Genomic DNA, 20,435 nt, shown 5'->3' on the forward strand with positions numbered 1-20,435 from the left:
ATACTAATAGTGTGCAATATTTTTGTGAATATTGTGAGTATTTTTGAGTATTTTTTAAATCAGATTTTGGCAGGATTTCCACTGACCAAAGAGAGATTACATATTTCAGCTCGTGTTCTCATTGGTTGTGAGTCTGTGGTGCTGAACGGACAGCTCCCATAAAGTGCTCCTATTAGCACTTTGTTGCTGAATCGTTTGTCTCTATAACTCGTGTTGTTCAGCTAGTGTTTGTAAAATTGTTCTTTTTTACTTTCATTTCTTTTTTAGTTTAGTAGAAATAATTTCTAATACAGTATCCAGGTTTGAAAGATTTGCACTCACAAAACAGAGTCAGTTAGATATATTTTGATGTAAGGCTCAAATTATCTACTCCTCACACCCACTTTGTTCTTTTACTTCTGGCTCATTCGGGAAGCCGTGCAATCCCTCATTTCACTCACTGCAGATGATTGCGCTACAGGTCTTTCAGGGGATTTTCTTTTTTAAGAAGGGAACATAGTAACCACCTGAGCTACTAATGACCCTCACCCCGGATAAGGAGCAAAGTGTACTAAGACTTAACCCCTCTGGAAAACTGTCAACATTTTCTGTAATTACACCTGCTCTTTGGGTCTTACCCTGGTTTCAGATTATGGCCCTTGGCGGGTGTAGCCGTGTGAAGTGTCTTCTCCAGACGCTGGGATTAAATAACAAGGAAGAGTGTTGCCAAAGTTTAATGGGTAGTGATGTTAGTAGGAAGCAGTGAGTTAAGACTAAACAAGGAAAAGTGGGGTGTTTTATTATTTTTTGATGCTTTTCTGTTTGTTGTATGGTTGCAGATTGACACTATATCACTACAAATCATCATTACAAACGCTTGCTTCCTCTCTGTCTCTCTCTTTCTCACTCACACACACAAACATGATCAAAAGCAGTCTAACCCCTCGCAGTCTGCGGACCCAAACTGATCAATGCTGCAGCGTCTTTAGGGAGTGGCTTCTGTCCAGGGCTCCAAGCGCTAATGTCTCCTATGAAATGACAGGATCAGCTAATGTCGCTTCACCACCTGGCCTCACCTCAAACTGCGTGTCTTCCCTATGATGGAGCTCTCTCGTGCCTCTGCGGTGCATTTGCTGTCGCTGGGTCCACAGCCAGTAGTCTTTAGCTGAGCGCAGTATCACTGAGGCCCAGCATGTCGATTCTATTGAACTGGCCTGGCGTGTCACAGGCAGTAAAGACCTCTTGATTGACTCCTGCTTGGATAGCATGTCCAACCCCATACATTAGTAATGCTGAGGATTCGATAGATGGATGACTCGGGCTGATTGATGCAGGCAGGCTCCGCATTTACACTTTTCTGCATTTTCAGTGGATGGGACAAAAGGAGAACCACGCTTGCACAGCAATTGTAAAATATACTGTAAAGTTTTCTAGGCGTCATATGGATTGTAATAGAGTGAGTGGTTGAAATAAGTATTTATTGTCAAGGTTATGTTAGTCTAGCAAGATCTTATTGTTTTTTCATATTTAGAGTGAATTATGTTGAGAGTATTACGCAACAGAAAGCAAGAGTTGCTCATCCACTCACCAAAACAACCACTGAAATAATTAAAAGTCCTGCAAGTTTTAAGTTCACAGGCTCCCTACTGTGTGTGCCACTTCAAGGCTTAATTGCCTCCTTAAGCGTATCACTTTTCCAGTATTTATTATCGTAAGGCACGCAGCCAGCCAGTGCTACTCACTGTTATGACTGTAGCTTGCACTGCCCGTTCTGGCCTCACATCATTTTCTGAAACATACTTTGTCTCCTGCTTTCTCCTGTTGCCAACTGTGCGAATAAATTAAAAGCAGACTAGAAGGTAACAGAAATAAATGTTTAATATGTTAGAAAATAAGAATAAAAAGATTTCCACCAAACCGAAAGGTGGAGGTCACAAGCACTCGGGTTGTTTAAAGCTGGGTATTGTGTTGAGGAATTCAAATCGACGTGTGAAAGCATGTCATGTTCAGCATCGCTCCTGTAAGGTTAAACTGCGAACGTATTCACTTAGCAGATCTGTAAGGTCTGCTCGTTCATCGGCTGTGTAAATGTATTCTCTCGTGCAAGTTAAACCCGAAAGAGGCGAGGAGTTCGGCGAATCTGCCGTGATTTTTCCCACAGCCTGCACTTTTCTCTAACCGTCTGCTTTCTAGTGAGAAGAGAGGGAGTGATGGGGAAGGCGGACATAATTAGGGGGGAGGTTGGGGGCTGAGGTCCATCCCAGGAGAGCTGTTGCTGAAATCTCACTTCTTCCACTTCCCACAATGCACCGCAGGCCGGGAGCAGGGGGGCAAGAGGTGGAAGAGGCAATTAGCAGGTAACACGTTACCAGGCAGGCTGATCCATTTTAACCTACTACAGACGGCAGCTGCAAGCTTACATGTCAAAGCAGGATATTACCATAGATGCACATGTGTGTGTGTGTGTTTGGGATGAGATCAGGAGCGACAAATATATTGTACAATTTACCAATCACACACCTCAAGACCTTTTCTCCCAGCCACTCCTGTTTTTCAATTTCATTCTGATCACACATCATTAAGCTGTACTGTCCTCTGATCCAGCTGCCCCTCACCCTATCGCCTGCCCCCTTCTGACCCCCGGTGTGTTGTCGCTCATGTACAGCAGACACTGAATGCAGACGTGCTAAAAGAAGCATTTATTAACCGAGCATTTGACCCAATTGGCTTGAGTATGAAAACACCTGGCCGTTTGATTGAAATTTAATTGCTTCACTTAGTTAACCCACTTAAGGACCGTGTTGAGTTTAGTCTGCTCAATTTGTTGGGATCAGCAGCTTTGTGCATCGGGGATGTTGTTGCTTGGATTGTGGATAATTACTATTAATTAGTGGCTGATACTTTTGGCTTTGATGCCGCAACGAGCAAAATGGAGCGATGGCTGGGAATGAACTCGGCTGAAAGGAATTACGCGGATAGTGGCTAAACCAATGGAAGGGATAAGGGCATTTTTCCTGAAAACAACGGCTTTGCGTTGCCTTGTTTATGTTTGTTGTTGCTGCCGTCATCAATGGAAAGGCTCCAATATGTCGTCGGCACCCCCAGTGTCAATCAGAATCCCATTACTGCAGAGGTCATGGACAAGCTGCTGCAGGTAAGTTAAGTCTCAGCGGGCTGCTCTGCTGCACCGGAATAAAGGGGGAAAAAATACATTTGTGCCCAACAGTATCTTCTATTTCCAACATTTCAAGGAAAACTTTAAACCCTGCTCAGATAGAAGAATATGCTCGCTCCTTTCTCTTGGACAAAATGGAATCAAAACTTCAAAGTTTTTTTCCATCCTGTTTTTTTTTTCCCTTCTTTTTTGCCAGTCTAGCAATTTGAGCTCACAGCCTCATGGGTTATTTCGTGAATACATATCAGGACCTTTAGCTCACAGGTGGCTGGCACTCTCAATAATGCCTTGAGCAATATCACTTTGAGAGCACCACACAAAAACAAAGATGCCTTAGGTCCATGAATATTTATTAATGGGGAAGACTGGAGCTAAGTAAAAAAAAATGACAGACTAATAGGTGGAGGGAGGAGAGAGAAATGAGGAGAATGATAAGGTAGGAGAAAACACGCCACAGAGCTTTCAAAGTAAAGCGGGGCCAACAGGAAATGAAGACACAACATTGTACTCGTGGGAAACCCTGGAGGAGATTTGCTATTAAATTGCTGTTAAATACAATTTTACTTGGCTCTTTCTCTGAAGATGATGTTGCTGGTGCAGCAGTGAGGGAGAGTCCCCTGGTGTTCGCATTCAGGAGCCGATGTTGATTGGAAGCACAACAGCACTGGCGGGTATGAGGCCCTGCGGGCCTCACTGGCGGCCTCCATCATTATGCCGACGGCACTATCACTTCTGGACGCTGATTAAAATGTTGCAGATGTTAAAAGCAGCTGAAGGTTAAACCGCAAAGGGCTCCGTGTGAAGTCATTTCACACCGCATTGCCTATCCGCTCCACATACACGCACAGTAAAAATCAGATTTTTATAACAGAGTGGGGAGCGGCCGCGCTGAGCGGCACTCTGTGGGACCCGATTCTGATCTTGTCTTGATTTTTAGCTGCGCGTGCACGTCAGCTCAACTCGAGGCACTTTTTCTCAATCAATTTTGCTACGTTTCAGTGTCGACCGGGTAACGCTGTGATACGTTTAAGCCAGTGTAACGAAAGAATTTCCCAGTCAAGCTCAAAGCTCAAAGTGGACTCTTAGACGGGCCTCACATGGGTGACTGTGAAATGACAGAGTTTCTGCTCTTATTTCTTTCATAACACTTTTTTAATCTGTAACGCAGAACCGAGACAAGAGAAAGCTGTCTGACAGATGCCATTACATGAGTAAAAATATCACAAAAACTAAGAAAAGCATGCCAACACCCAGACCATTGTTTTCAATTGTTTCCCAGTCCACAAAGCAATAGACCCCCACAGCTCCTCATGCAGCTTGTGCCCCACCCTCTAAGTGCATTGTTTGGTATCACTGCTCGACCATAGTATGGTGGTGATTTTGGAGAAATGACGAGGAGCTTAGCTTTTCCAAAAAAAGGTCAGAGTGAAGCCACCGTTCAGAAGGTTTACAGTAGGCACCTCAGTAGGGGTGACTCCTGGGTTAATAGCATTAATAGTATTGTGCACCTATTTATCAGCCAGAAAACAAATAGACTTGTTTCACGTGGTTGCAATGCATGTCAAATCTGAATGTTTCCAGTGAACCATATCCATTTTGGATGAGCTTTCACATTTGTAGTTTAAAAAAAGTATATGGAGATCCATGAAATTAGCTTTTGTTGTCTTAGAAACACTACAGTTGTGGGTGTCAGCCTAATTATTATGCAGGTACAGTGTAACCTGAAAATGAGACAACCAGCATAAGGTAGCAGCGGCTTATTAAAAATATACCTGACATCACGAGAAATAAAAGCTGTAGCATTACTTACCCAGAAAGCTTTTTCACACCTTTCAGTTTCTGTGCCAACAACAGATGTCCCACATCAGAACTTTTGTGTGATTTTAAAATGATACGATATGCATGGAATATTTGAAATGAATGTGACTGTGGTAGTGTTGCTATATTACAAAAGCACACAGTGTGCTCCTCGTGTTCTTGGAATGGTGTTAAAAAGTGATGCAAGCTAGCTACAAAAAAAACAAAAACAGCCGAATAACAATGCTGGCTTATTATTTACTGACTTCATGGTAATTAGCTGTAAATGATATAATTTGCAGCTGGTGACATTTATAAGTGAAACGCGGGGTTCTTGACAGTTTGTCTTAAATACCTTCATTAGCTCTGCAGCATTTCATTTTGGGCTGCAAACAAAAGGTTGGTGTATTTCCAGGGTCAGAGACCCTGTGTGATTTAAAACTGCAACCTTTTAGGAGTTATTGTGTTTATTTATGAGTCAAGATGTGGCAAAGCAGGATGGGCAGGGTGAGAGAGGCCAGCTGGTACTGAAGTTTCTCACTAACAGATAGAAGGCCAGTTTTTTTCCCCTTAAATTTTGCCACATTTGTAAGGAAAATGTTTTAGTAGGTTGAGCAGCAGAGTTGAGTCGATGAGTGGTACCCATGAAAAAACTTGCTAGATCTTCTCTGCCAATGCCAAACAGCTTATTCTGTGACCAACACAACCACATCACTTGCAACAAATGCTGGTTGAAGAATGTAATGCCACCCCACAGCAATGTGTGACCAAGCTTGTGACCAGCAAGTGGAGGAGGCGCCATGGCTGTTGTGGGCATTGTGGGCATGCTGCTGAGGCCCCTCTTTAATAAATGAGTAAACTGTTAAACTGCCACTCTGTTTCATCAGCCTTCAAACATGCAGTAAAAGACACCAAACAAGCATCTACAGCAGAAGAAGTTGTTTGGCATCGACAGAGAAGATTTAGCAAGTTTTTCATAGGTACAACTCATCGACTCAACTCTGCTGCTCAACCCACAAATGCATTTTCCCTACAAATGTGGCAACATTTAAAGGGCAATAAATAGGCTTTCCAGTGGTAAAAGATTGATTACTAAGGAGTGTTCTTACAACAAAGGAATAATGGACCAAACACAAATTCTTTCTTTTTGTGTACATTTCCTTTGATTTGAGAAGAAAGAAAAGACGTTTTGTACCTGACTCCCAGTATGCTGAATGAAACTGCACTTTAAAATGATTGAGACAGGCTTGAACAGTGGCATTTTACCTGACTCTCAGCATTTTTCCTCCTCCCTCAAACTAAACAAATACAGCACCATTAATCTATGGTGAGTCATGCCTGTTACAGCCAGTGCAGGCAGTGGCTCGGGATCATGGCAGGTACTCTTTTAAAAACAACACGGTTATGCTTGACGGTGATGATTTTGGGGAGTGTGTCGTGCTACCTTTTTCAACATTAGCTGTCAAAATAAAAGTAGTGATTCTATAAAGAAAATGGACAAAGTAACAAAACCATCGACGTAACACTGGCTGAACCTGAAAGTAGAAATGTAGACAGCCATCGAGTATAAAAGATTTTTTTTAATCCTTTAATCCACTTGTGGGCAGGGAATATTCTCCTACTCCTACTTCATATTTAAATTGGACTATGTTAGAATGCATTTGTCACCAAATTTTCACAGCTCATCTCTGGGAAATGTGGAAACATTCAGTCATGTTGTTGTCTGCAGCAAAGGTCTAAAAATTCAAAGCGCTTGACTGAGGCTCATAAATTAAATTAACAGATAGACACCCCACCCCCACCCCATCCCACCCCCCAATACTCATCTAGCCACAGCAGAAAATGAATCTGCTGAGTTTATTGTTAAATGGATGTTCTAGTGAGCAGGATGTGAGTGAGGATTTAGTGCACCTTGAGGGAGTCCCTCTTTCCAAACTGAAAATGTGCTTCTGAGATCTCATCTCATATTAATTTGTCATGGAGAAGGTAGTCATGCTGTTGCTCCACGCCGCCCTCTGGCTAACTCCGAGGTATTCGTCATCTTTCAGAGCTGCAAGCCTTTCGACGTCTTCAATCTCCAAGTGCTTGTTTCGCAATTTAACTTAGCTTGTTTTCCTCGGCCCTCCCCGCACCTCTTTGTCCCCCTCTCCCTCCCGATCTTCTCGTGTCCATCAGCTGTGACCTTACAACAATTACGCATCCTCCAGTGGGACAATTAAAACCGAGCTACCTTCCCGAGTGGAGAGGGGGAGAAAAAAAGAGGAGGAAATAATGATGCCGGATTCATTCGTGCAGTCGCCTGCCTTCTTTGAACTAGCAGTTCTTGAAGTTGAGAAGGCGAAGTTTAGCAGCTCTGTGTTCCAGTGCCACTGCTATTCAAGGACACGCTGCCCTTCAGCAGCATTGTCCAACAAAATAAAAGCCGTCTGTTCTCTATTCAGCACCGGAAAATTCACTCATGTTGACGTGCCTGTCCTCTCTCAACCCTGCCCCTCCTCTGCTTTGACAGGTGCAAGTGCAATCTTCACGCCAACAGCTGCGTGTATGACAAAGAGAAGTTGAGCTGTGAGTGTGAACACAACACCACTGGGCCCGACTGCGGCCGCTGTAAGAGGAACTTCCAGGGGCGAGCGTGGAGTGCTGGCTCATACCTGCCCATACCCAAGGGCACCGCAAATGTCTGTGAGTATACACACACTCCAACACAAGCACACCTCTGACATGTTGGCTAATTAAAAAGATGGATGACATGGCAGTGTAGGACTTTCAGGAGCTCTTATAGATCTCAACAAAATAATGGAAAATTTGTTGAATTTGTTTAAAATAAAAAGCATCTACAGAGACAAGTGATAAAAGTCCAGTCCTAATTATCAGTATCCTGTGTGTCCTTTTAGAGAGTTCAGACGGTCGTTACATTCAGAGTGAGATGCTGAGCTGTGGCGTTTCAAAGCAAAGTGAAGCAATTAACAGCATAAAAGAAAGATGTGTGTATGATTAGTGATGTTATGTTGAAGCAAATGTTTCCAGACCAGAGTGCAGTCTAGTTAAAAGACCACAGTGTAAATAGGATGTTGTTCTCTCTTCTACAGCTCTGTATTCTAGAAAATGTCCTTTTCTTGACCGCTCTAATTAGAGTGAAGTGAAAGAACCTGCACTACCTCCTCTGGAAGCCCGTTATATGCTGATGCAGCCTGTGCAAAAAAAGAATCATTTTTCTCCCTTTTTTAGAGAAAAGTGGGTAGCACTTTATAATACGAGCGTAAGTGCCCTGTAATTAAATGGAATGTCATCCAACACTTGAAATTACAGTGTAATTTTAGTTACCTACAGATATGTAAAGCTAGGTACATTAGAACAAGGGAATAATAAGTCAGGTTTTTACAGGAAACAAAGAAATAATTATACTGTAGGTAAATATAAGTAGTGTGTAACTTTAGGTATTTTGCAGGAAAGGAGACACAAATAATACTTTTTAACTACTGCTTAAGTAAATTGAAGTACTATGTAATTTCTTGATAATTTTGCAGAAAAACAAACAGTATTTCTCCAGCTTATATTGTACGCACACTCAACACTTAACAAGTACAGTTTTTGGATATGTATACATCTTTATATAATGTAGATATATGTATATATATATATATATATATATATATATATATATATATATATATATAAAATATAAAATAATTTTCATTATGCATGATGATGCTCTATTATTTAACTTTTATTAAATAAAAAACTGGAAAGTACTGGAACTTCAAAAAACTTGAAGTTCCAGTACTTCCATTAATTACTAATAAAATATTAACAGTGCAATTATTTCTTATTATCTCCTTACTCTAGTGTTCCTACCTTTAACTATTCATGCGTAAATTAATTACAATGTAATTTCCAATAAAATACATTGAAGTTTCATGTAATTACAGCACCCTTAGTCGTGGGCCATATTATAAAGTACTACTGGACAATGTTAGTGGAATTTATTTAAAGGAGTTTGCTGTTAAATCTTCTATGTTGTTCCAAAAGAGGATGACAGGTGTAACTGTGGTATCATCTGGTATCTGTGAACCTTTCTTAACCTGTCCACAGGTGACAGCCCTTTGAGACTTGGATTAGTTTAGTAGCTCTTGTGTAAACTCGTTTTCTATCACTTTTTTGCTTTAATTTAAGAACGAAACTAAACTAGCAACCAGCCCAGGGCGGTAAGTAACAAACCTGCCACTTTCAGAGACACTTAAATCCCCTTTCTTCCCTATTCCCAACGCTCAGTTTGATATTTGAGCATGTCTGCTTGCACTCAATCGCTACCATGTGATTGGCTAATTAGAGATTTACTGTCAGGTAAACAGGTGTACCTAAGAAACTAAATGCACATGCTCACTGATGAAATTCTACGTGGCACATCATCAACAATAAAGGTACTGATGAGGTTTTCCATCGCCTCTGTAGATGTCAGACTTACTGGCCTGTAGTTTCCCGTTAACGATGTGTGCCCTTTTTCATACTTCTTTCCATCCTTCAGGCAAAATTGATTTTTCTTTATTATATAAATCTGTGGGAGGTTCAGCAACCACATTATTATTTTGCTTAAAATTCTAAACTGTATTACAACTTTATTAGTTATAGACTTTTATTTCTATTAAAACAGGAATTTTGAGAAGTTGCAATAGAACAGGCTGCTTACAAAGTTATGTCACATTAGGCTAAATACAAACCAACACACACACGAGCACAGCAGAGTAGGTGATTATACTGCTAAAGCATCCTGAGAGGTCGCATGTCCCTGCTTAATATCTGCAACTTCATATACATAAAACATTTTACATTTTTAGCAATCACTCTTTGTGATGGAGTAAATCACTGGATCGGGCAGCTCTCCTCCCAGCCTATCCTAGCTGTCATGTCATTAAGGATTGTGGTCAGGGAAACAATACTGAATATTTACATTACTAACCAGCTAACATCCGTGAAGGAACTCTGCTCTGAGTAGATTCCATCTTGTTTTCTAAAATAAATACTGGTGATTTTACTCTGCTCGGTTAATCGTGTGCTCCTTTACTTTTTCATGTTTTTGAAAAATTACATCTTGGCTGCATCGTGTTGTTCGGTCCTGCTCAAAAGATGCAAGGAGTTCATAGTGGTCAGTAGAACTGCATTAGTCTGGCCCTTTAACCAGGGCCAAGTTGGACCTGACAGCACAGCTCCTGGGATCACTCAGGCATACAGACCTCTTCACCATTGTAAGGTAGGAATTTTTGGAGATTGGATGAGGAGCTTAGTCATTCATGAGGAGCTCAGAGTAAAGCCGCTGCTGCTCTGCATTAAAAGTAGCCAATGGGGTAGCCACTGGCTACTGTTAATGTGTCTTGCTAGGGATGCCTCCTGGGCGTCTCAAAGGTGAGATGTTTTGAGCAGACTGAGGATACGCTGGAGAGACTGTGACTCTCAAATGGGTTGGGAAAATCTTGCTATCCACCAGAAGCGCTGGAGGCGTTGGTCAGGAGGACGAAGGTTGGGGCGGCTCTCTGCGATTTTGAAATGCGCATTTAGCAGAAGGCTTCTCTACTTTTGATCCCGAGGTGTTTTCAGGAACACAAAGGAATGTCACAATTAAAAAGTAGAATGCTAACAAATGTCGCCAATGGGGAAATTGTGCATCCAGACTGCATAATCTCACATTGTTATATTTTGAAGTGGGCTCGAGCTTTCCACTAATAAACAACACGAATTACAGTTAATAAATAATGTTGTTAAGCTGCAGCTGCGATGCTAATGTACAACGGAGGCAATTACTCCTGCTCGAGCTGAAGTAAGTGGGCCAACCTCCTTTTGTCTAATGCGTTGCCATGACGTCACATCACATCTTCTCACAGAGCTTGAAGAACGTTTGCTGGTGTGGACCCATGTTTTATATCTGACTTAATGCAAGGACAACAAGGATTTCTTTGTTTTACACTTTTTAATACTTTTTGTTTTGCTTTTCAAATGCAGTTTTGTGGATGAACCAAGCAGCGAGAGTCCAACTAGTGAACTGACATCAAACCTCAGCAGTTGGTAACAAACCACAGTGCAGACAAGGAAACAAAATAACTATGAGGAGTGAAAATTAGTCCTGGGTTCACCAGGTGGTCAGAGTCATGACTTCATTTGAAAGCTCTCCTTGCTGTGTAAGGTGATGAAATGAGAATGCTTTGTTCTCAGCTTGCTCCCACTGCCCCCCAGCAGCCAAATAATCATCATCACCTTCATCATATTAATCATAATTAATTGATTTAAAAAATGTGAGCTTAAGAAAGTTTGTTGAATCTCACTTGCAGCCCTGAGCAAACCTCAGGGAAAGAAGTATAAACTGTATGAAGGCAACTGTTTGTAATATTGGAATTTAGAGTAAAACTTCCCTTGCCAAGAAGGAGAAATGCACCGGTCTATGAGCTTGAGAAATATGGAATATATTATAATTTTCATGGCCTCTTTCCCCCCAGACTTTTACTGCTTGCTGTTTATTTTGTTCCTGAACTGAAAGGCAGGAATGTGTGTACTTCCTGGTGTACACACACAATACGGGAAGTACTCTGTTCATACAGCAGTTTAGTGTCATTGAAATGAGGAGCTGGGAGATGATCCAGGTCCTGCGTCTCACCTTTAGACTTTCTGCTGTTAACAGACTTCAGTGAGTAAATAGGCGATGGATCTGTGAGTGTATTTAACATAACAATTAGCACAAAAACAGTGAGTATCAACTGCCCCTTACAGAATGACATGAACACGGGCTCCAGAGCACCCACTACTCCTCCCTTACATCATTTCCAGAAAGAGTGATGAGCAGCAGGGCTATAACTTTGAGTGCCGTGGCATTAATATGAAAGCCCAACTTTTATTCCACCCTGTCTCCTTATTGCATCCGCTGTGATTTCTGCCTTTCTCTGCGGCGCTCGAGGGCTCCTGGCCGCCGGCCACTGATGACTTATTCTACCTCCCAGAGGATCCACGTTATGAGACTTAGGGAGGGTTAGTGAAATGCCCATTCCCAGAGCCCAGATTGACAGCACATTATTAAAAAAGGTGACACACACACACACACACACACACAGGTGATCATCCAGACCTGCATGCACACAAACATACACACATTCATAACTACACAAGGACACACTCACGCACACATGCTCCCTTTGCCCTGCAAGTGATGAAAAACAGTCCGAGTATAAAGTGCGTTATTATACTTTGTCTTGGAGGAAGAAAAATCCATAATGTAATAACGCTGTGAAAAATCTATAGGAATGCAAGGTTATCCCTCCTGAATAGAAAAGAAAATGCTCAAGGCTGACAGAAAAATGCACCTTGTGCTGTTTTGTAATTTTCAAGCCCATTCAACACCAATTCCAAAAGTCTCCTTCCCTCTCAATGTTTTCCCCCAAACCCAGTGAGCATATGGCAGCTCTGCAGAGACAAATTTGTCAAAGATGAAAATTTAATTAAGATTTAATTTCTTTTTACTATGCCCATCAAGTAGTCTGATGCGATAAGGAGGTCGATGAATCATCATTCAGAGAGGGTGTGGAGTCTGGGTGTGGGGAGGGGTGCAGTGTGTGTGCGTGTGTGGGTGGGTGGGTAGTGGGGTTGGGGGGTCGTTGATATGTCGTCTTACAATGGCTCTGTGTTGAGAGCGCAGAAGAAGAGCGGGATTTAGAAAGTGATGAAAAAAGGAATGGCAAGGATAGAAGGAGGGGAAGTGGGCATCACTCTCTGTCACAGCTAACTCAGCCTTCTGGGGTGGCTCTGTCTTTCTCGCTCTTTTCATCTGCGTCTCTCACCCCCTCAGCCCCTCACACACACCCACCCACCCAGCCACCCCACCCATGCTTCTCTCATCCTCACTCATTCTTGCTTCCTTCCTCTGTGGAGACAGAAGGAGAGAGATCAGTTGGAGAATTAACCATGGCAGTTCATTTCACTGTAGGGCTGAGGACACTGAGGGAAATAGAAGCTGGCGGTGGAGGGGGCAGAAAACTGGTGGCCTCTGAAAAGTTGAATTCAGATTGTAAAAACATATCCTCTGTGTTATATTAAACCCAGAATCCGTGTATGCACTTCAAATAGATGACTTGATTTAGAGAACCTATGTTTCTCTGTGCAGTTTGTGTGCTAAAGAAATCATTTTAGTTAGTTCAAATACTGCATGTGTATGATGTCAGTATGCAAAGGTCCATTAGTTCAATTTCAATTTAGTTCAATTCAATTTTATTTATACAACGCCAAATCACAACAACAGTCGACTCAAGGCGCTTTATATACATACAGAGAAAAACCCAACAATCATATGACCCCCTATGAGGAAGCACTTTGGCAACAGTGGGAAGGAAAAACTCCCTTTTAACAGGAAGAAACCTCCGGCAGAACAAGGCTCAGGGAGGGGCGGGGCCATCTGTCGCGACTGGTTGGGGTGAGTGAAGGAAGACAGGACAAAAGACATGCTGTGGAAGAGAGACAGAGATTAATACCAAGTATGAGAGTGCAGAGAGGTCTGTTAACACATAGTGAGTGAGAAAGGTGACTAAAAAGGAAATACTCATGCATCATGGGAATCGCCCAGCAGCCTATGCCTATTGCAGCATAACTAAGCAAGGCTCGCAAAATTTCAAAATCTCTGGTAGCCCTTCGGGCAGGCCCTCTTCAGTTTTTGGTAGCCCAAAATAAATTTAAGTAGCCCGAATAAAGAAGAGAGCAATTTTTTAATGTTTTGTTTCCTTTACAATATTATACATTAAAGTATAATATTGTAACGGAAACAAAAATTAATCAGAAAGTTGTTAAAATACAAATCACAACAACTGTATAAAAATCACAGTCATCAACTCAAATACTTGGTTCTAATTGAACAGAAATTTCTATGAACTTGTAAGAACTGTGTAGAACATGAATCAGTCTGTGTCAGATCCTGAATCTGAAATTTCCACTGAAGTCAAGGGTAAGGGGTGAGTGGAACCAAGATCGAGGCCATTTGCTTTTTGAAGTTTGCAAAGACTGCTAAATTTGGCCAATGGTAGTTCACTCTTTGCAACATAGTACGCTTTTGAAAGATTTTTCAGGACTTCTGCTTGTGCTTGGTTTATTTTTAGTATGTTTTTTGCAATTGCTGTTTGTTCTGGGAAAGATATTGCAGACTGGGCAATAATGCATTTCTTGCATTTCTCATGGTCTTTCTTAAAATTACTGGTCCCAGTTACAAAGGCGTTTGTCGACTCAAATGAAATGAAACTCACAACACACCTGGCAGAACATCATGTTATTTAGCTCGTCATATTCCAGCCACAGAAATTCTTTTGTCCATGAAACCAAAAAAGCTGAGCTTTCTTTTTGCCTCATAGTCTGATTTGTCATAACTTTTCCGTTTTGTGGTCGGCTTTTCATTGGCTGCCCCTTCTTCACCCTGACCTGTCTTATTTGGCTCAGCAGAACTAAAATACCGGCGTAAATCCTGCTGCTTTTACACACGTACTTACATAACGGTCAGCGATTCTCTGCGCAATCAACCTCTCACATGTTTAAGCTTGCTGTGGGAGATTTCACTTGTCACGTTTGAATAGTAAGCTAATGAGTGATAAGACGATGTCAGAGGAATTGGTGCGCAATTAATCGTCACTCACCAATCAGTGCTGCCGCTCTCTACACACCGTTCGCGCGATCGCAAAGTGAAAGTGAAAGCAAAAAACAAGCACAAATTCAAACGCGATTTCAGTATGTCGTATATTGACAGTGGCTCATCGATGCCAATGACATAATTACTCAGCTACATTTTCGAAAGAATGCAAAAGCATTGACATATATTTTCCCTTCCTATGATAGCCCGACGGGCAGGGCTGAGATAGATTTTGGTAGCCCGACTGGAAAAATCGCTAGCCCCGGGACGTCGGGCTAGCGATTTTGCGAGCCCTGCTAAGGGAGGATTCAGGGTCACCTGGTCCAGCCCTAACTATATGCTTTAGCAAATAGGAAAGTTTTAAGCCTAATCTTAAAAGTAGAGATAGTGTCTGTCTCCTGAATCCAAACTGGAAGCTGGTTCCACAGAAGAGGGGCCTGAAAACTGAAGGCTCTGCCTCCCATTCTACTTTTAAATACTCTAGGAACAGCAAGTAGGCCTGCAGTGCGAGAGCGAAGTGCTCTAATAGGGTGATATGGTTCTATGCTCATGAAGCATCATCTTCTTCAAAACACTTCACATTCTGTTGTCACTTTACAGACTGGATCTCTTGATTCAGAGAACGTATGATACAGAGTACGTACAATATTGGGAAACAGTGAGAAAGTACATGCATCTAAGATAAACTTGAGAAGTCAAAAATACAAGTTTTTAGAAATTTTTTTAGAAAGAGACACATAAACCTGATAACTTCTTTTCACACATGAAATGCAGATGGGCAGAATTATTAGCCTCCCTGATGTTAATAGTAAACTGTGTATGCTGTTTGCTGGATAACAGCCTGCAGTCATTGTTGTAGACTTCGGTAAGTCTCACACACGTCTCCTGAGCAACCTCAGCCCTTTCTTCTCTGGCAAATCTCTTAATCTCCCTCAGATTTGATGGTCTTCTGGCTTGGATCTTGGCCTACAGTTCACCCCAAAGATTTTCATTGTGATTCAAGTCAGGGTTTTGGGAGGCTAGTCAATAATGTTTGCTTTGGTCTTCTGAAGGTAGTACTTTGCCAGGACCAATCTATGTTTTGGGTCTCTGTCGTGTTGGAAGCCGAAGTGATGAGACAGACCCATTTTGCTGTTGAGTGCTTGAGGTTTCATTTCAAAATCTTCACATATTCTTCTTTGTAATTTCTTCGGCCTTGATGATTCCCAGTTCCAGACATACTGAAGCATCCCCACAGCATAATACTCCCACCACCATGCTTCACTGTGGGTATGTTGTTCTTTGGGTTGTATGCCTCTCCCTTCTTTCTCCAAACGCAAGCAACGTCTCTGTGGCCAAAGAGCTCGCAGTTTCATCTCAGTATGCATAATCTGTCCGCAGGTTGTCATTAGCTTGCTTCAGTCTTGCTTGAAGGCATCTTTTCTGCAGAGGTGAAGTTTTTCTTGGTCTGCAACCTTGCAGTTAATTCCTGTGCAGGGCTCCAGTGACTGTCTTCTTTCAGACTACAATTCCCAACTTTAGTTATTGGCATAATCAAGTAGTCTGATGCGATAAGTGACAGTGTCAGCTCAAACCCCTGCTAATGTTTTTGTACTGTATGTAAATGGGAAGATAACCCTCGGTTTTACCAGCTTCAAGCATTACAAAGTTAAAGCACATGTTTTCACAGCACTGGTTTGTGCTATGGGTCTATAAAAAGGTCTGTTTTCAGTAGGGTAATAACATCAACCCTGGTCAATTTTTTTTTTATTATTATTATTCTGTTATTGTGTGCAAATTTTATGATATTTATGATCTCTAAAGAAAATTTGCATGTTTAGAAATTCTATTTTGGAAAACCCTTGCTCTGTTTTAAAAACACTTTCAGCTTTCAGGGTGACTATAATGTTGTCCTCATCTGTAGGTAAAATTCCTGACTTCATCAGTCTGTTAAAGTGGCAGCATTCTGTTATTCTGATGTAACTCACTTTTCGGTTAATGTTCCTCAGCACTTCATTCAGACGCACCCACAGCAGTGATGGAGAGATCCATGGTGCACATATGACTTTTACCATATGTGTAAAGCACTTCTTGCACGTCAGCTTTAGCGAAGTGTAATCACACTTTTGAACATTTAGTTCACTCTACCGATGTCGCTAAGAGCACGGCTTCTCTGTGTGCAAGTGTGCTGCACGGTGAGAAAGACAGCTGCCCCCACCCATCACACATAGGCACAAAGGGGGAGAGAAGGAGCGATCTCATTTGCAAAAATGCATAATTGAGCAATTTCTTCAGTACATCCGTCCCTTTCGGTGAGCTAAGCAACTCACAAAGACACATGAGAGAACTGTGCAGCAGTCACCTTCTGTCTACCCTAATGGGGCTGGGTGCACTCTGCATGCTGTAGGTCCAACCTAGTAAGACTGCTTGCTGACCTGACTTTTTAAAAGTAACAATCATGAAGTCACATATCCATATATGTATTTACATTAAAACAAAGCTGTGCATGTGTGAAAAGAAAGTTAAGAGAAACTGAGTTAATATGTTTCAAAGTTTAGTGATCAATATTTTCTTCTCAGAAGCTAAACTAACACCTAAACACTCATTTATACTCCAAATCAGTTCAATTCATTTTTATTTATATGACACCAAATTTTCTATTCTAAGTTAAAGACCTCACAATAATAAAGAGAAAACCCCAACAGTAAGACGACCCTCTATGAGCAAGCACATGGTGAATGTGGGAAGGAAAAACTCCTTTTTAACAGGAAGGAAGCTCTGTTTTGTATTTGTCTCCTTATATTGTTTGTGTGTGTATTTGTAAAAAATATTTTCTGCTCTCTTGGTCAGGTCACGCTTGGAAAAAGAGATGTTTTAATTTCAGTTTTAACTTGGAGAGAAACAACATACGAGCTGGGATAGGCTGCAGTGCTGACCTGTTTTAGGATATCACTAAACCACTTTTAAAAATAAAAGCATACATCCTTAGCTGTCACATGTTCAGCAGTGAACGAGCTGTTGCAGACAGGATGGGGAAGTAGAACAATAGGAAGCGGGTAGTCTGTGAAGTCACACAAACACATATGAATTTCCTTAAGATTTAAAATAAGGCCAGCTTTGTACTTGTGCGTCACTACTCACACTGCCTTCAAATCCATTTCAAATTACTTTCATATCTCCTTACAGTATAAGCACTCATGCATGTATAGGTGTATTCTGTCTTCATCGAATGCAGATGGAAGAAACGATGAACATCACCAGTGAAAGACAAGCTGGTGGGACAGGAAAGAGAAAGGCTTTTGAAGGTTGTGACCAGTGTCAGCACAGGGATGTAAGCAGTGAAGTTATAAGGGGAGCATGGCTCTGCTGCACTGTGACAGCCTTGTAAAAGTTCAGTCATTGAGTTTGATGATAGCTGTTATGGCAGCCATAATAACATATCCTACCAGTCACCTGTAGTCATTACCTTTTAATGACGATCACACTGTTGCACGGCACACGTGTATGCTTTGGTTTATCGAGGGGCCGGCGCGCAGGTTTTTCATCGTGTGATGTGTTTGACTGACACTGCTAATTGAAAGTCTTTGGTGCTAGTGTCTAGACATTTTAATGGCCGTAGTAAGGAGGAAAAGACAGTTTTTCTTCTTTTCTTTTAAACTTTTGCAACTTCATTGCACTCAGAGAATGCCATTTTCATCCAACGACGCCTAACGTTCAGATTAATGAAGTCCCGATTTGTTCCATCTGCATCTTGATAAAATGAATAGACTGGCTTATCAGAGAAGGATTAAGAGGCACTTGTTCAGATTTAGCTAAAGCCAGCCTCGGAGTTTATGGATCTCCTTTGATCAAAGCAGTGAAAGGCACGAACATGCAGTGGATTTCTCCAGCAGGATTCAGCTGGAAGAGAAGATCCACCCCCAGCCCTCAGTATCCCACTCACGCAGAACACCTTGCTTCTCCCACATTCCACATTAGCATGATGAGAAGTACTGTGATATCTGGAGCCGGCAGTGACAATATCAAGTATTATTTCATTTGACTTACACGTAGCATGTTTTTTTTTTTTTTAATTCAATTGTGTGGTTTTTCTATAATGAGTGCCAACTTGAGGGAGCTGATCATAGGAATGTGAAAACACACACACACACACACACACACACACACACACATTTAGGTTGCCTGATCGATCTTCCTCCTTTTGTGAGATTTATGTGTTTCAGCAGCAAGACCAAATCCCTCAGGAACTGATGGTGCCACCGTGGAATAAAGCTCACTCTTTCTTACAATTACTGTATTTGGGCAGATATGAACACGTAACACACCCGTCTTAAAAAATGGTTCTTTTGCGAAAAGCATTAAAATGAATCCTGTGTGATGTTTTACCGACTGCTTTACTAACCAATCCACACAGTACATTTGTTAATGATATCATTTAAAGAAAATTAGCGCTTAGTGTTTTTTTCTTTTATTTAGCTTAGTGGCTCGATAAAAAGGAAGGTCTGTCATTTCTTTTTGAATTTAAGTGAGGTCCAATAAACCATGTTTTAAATGTGGGTTTTTCATCATCTCTGAGCTCTACTGTGATTTCAATTAGTGCCATATGTTTATGCATCTACACACATTCATTCAGGAGCTTTGCTCTCATGTATAACACCCACTCATTTGGATTTTCATTTTACCCCCATTCTCCTTCTTTGTTCTCTATAAAAGTTATTGGCTGTTGTTTTGCATCCTGTCATTCTGCTTCTCCTGCTGCCCATCTTCCCCGCTACCTTTTTCTCTCCTTCTCCTTCTTCTTGCCTCTGCCTGTGCTCGCTCCATCTCTTTCTTTTGTTTCATGCTCGCATTCTCACTCTGTCTTTCTCCCTCTCTTTCTTTTTCTCCCCCACAACACCCCCATCCACCCCAGAGACCAAGCTTGTTTACTCTGTCTTTTCCACATCTCGGCTCTGTGCAGCTGTGACGGTAATCTTTCTTTCAAATATTTGTTTCTTCCATCTCCAGATTTTTTTTTTCCCCCTCCTTCTCGCTTTTCCTGCTGCCACTGATGTACACCTCATTCCATCCCTGAAATCTTAACTGTGCTTTGTCCAACTTGGCTCTTGGGGACTTTAAGGCTTGCCACCTTCAATTCACATCTACACATTGAGACGTAGCAAGGAAGCCGGGCACTCCGGCATGGCAAGACGTAATTTTGCTCCTGAGGAATTCAATCAGCTTGCATGCTGTGTGCTTGTGTTTTGGCAGTCTTTCCGCTGCTAACCAGTTAGCAATGCCTGTCACCACCACTGAGCTCTATATAGCCAAAGAGCTCTAGATGGTGATGGATTGCTATAAAACGATGGCAGCCTCGGAAAGTAATTACCAACTTTGCCTGCGGTGGAAATTCAGCTGATAAGCTCCTTTCCAGGGAAGTCCAGGTATTGCCAAAGCAAACAGGTGAGACACATTGAAGGTCAGAACAGAAGTGATACAGACAGAAACAACACAGCGACACGCACGGTCATACACGCGCAAGCACACACCAGCTGACCCCCATGCCAACGAACGCTCTTGACAGTAAAATCTAGAAAGCATGCAGAAATTTTCCTAAGATGAGTGCCCTTTCTGCACATGTGCAGACACACTGCGAGTGAATAAATGACAGACGAGCCAGTTCAGTGATGAAACAGAATGTATGCCAAAGATTTAAAGGCTGAATATCCATGGGAGAACATTTTATTATGGGTTTCTGATAATCCATTAGTGAGATCTTGGATGCTTGACAGCATAGCTGGAAGCCATCCGATATAGAGTAAACATCAAGCACTGAGACTTCTAACCACACTGTGAAGTGAGATTTGTTGCAAATCGGTTGAT

The 20,435-nt window shown here is 41.7% G+C and overlaps 1 protein-coding gene across 8 annotated transcripts in view; it reads left to right on the plus strand.

The window, feature by feature from the left end:
• The window catches only part of ntng1a (netrin g1a), a 124,932-nt gene that overhangs the window by 80,122 nt on the left and 24,375 nt on the right, over window positions 1-20,435 (plus strand). For all 8 annotated transcript variants that reach the window (XM_013265003.3, XM_025910333.1, XM_025910332.1 and 5 more), the window contains exon 4: window positions 7,461-7,633. In XM_013265003.3, the coding sequence (XP_013120457.1) occupies window positions 7,461-7,633 (173 nt within the window). The remainder of the gene's footprint in view (window positions 1-7,460; window positions 7,634-20,435) is intronic.

The sequence above is a fragment of the Oreochromis niloticus genome, linkage group LG9, assembly GCF_001858045.2.
Source record: "Oreochromis niloticus isolate F11D_XX linkage group LG9, O_niloticus_UMD_NMBU, whole genome shotgun sequence".
Lineage (NCBI taxonomy): Eukaryota > Metazoa > Chordata > Actinopteri > Cichliformes > Cichlidae > Oreochromis > Oreochromis niloticus.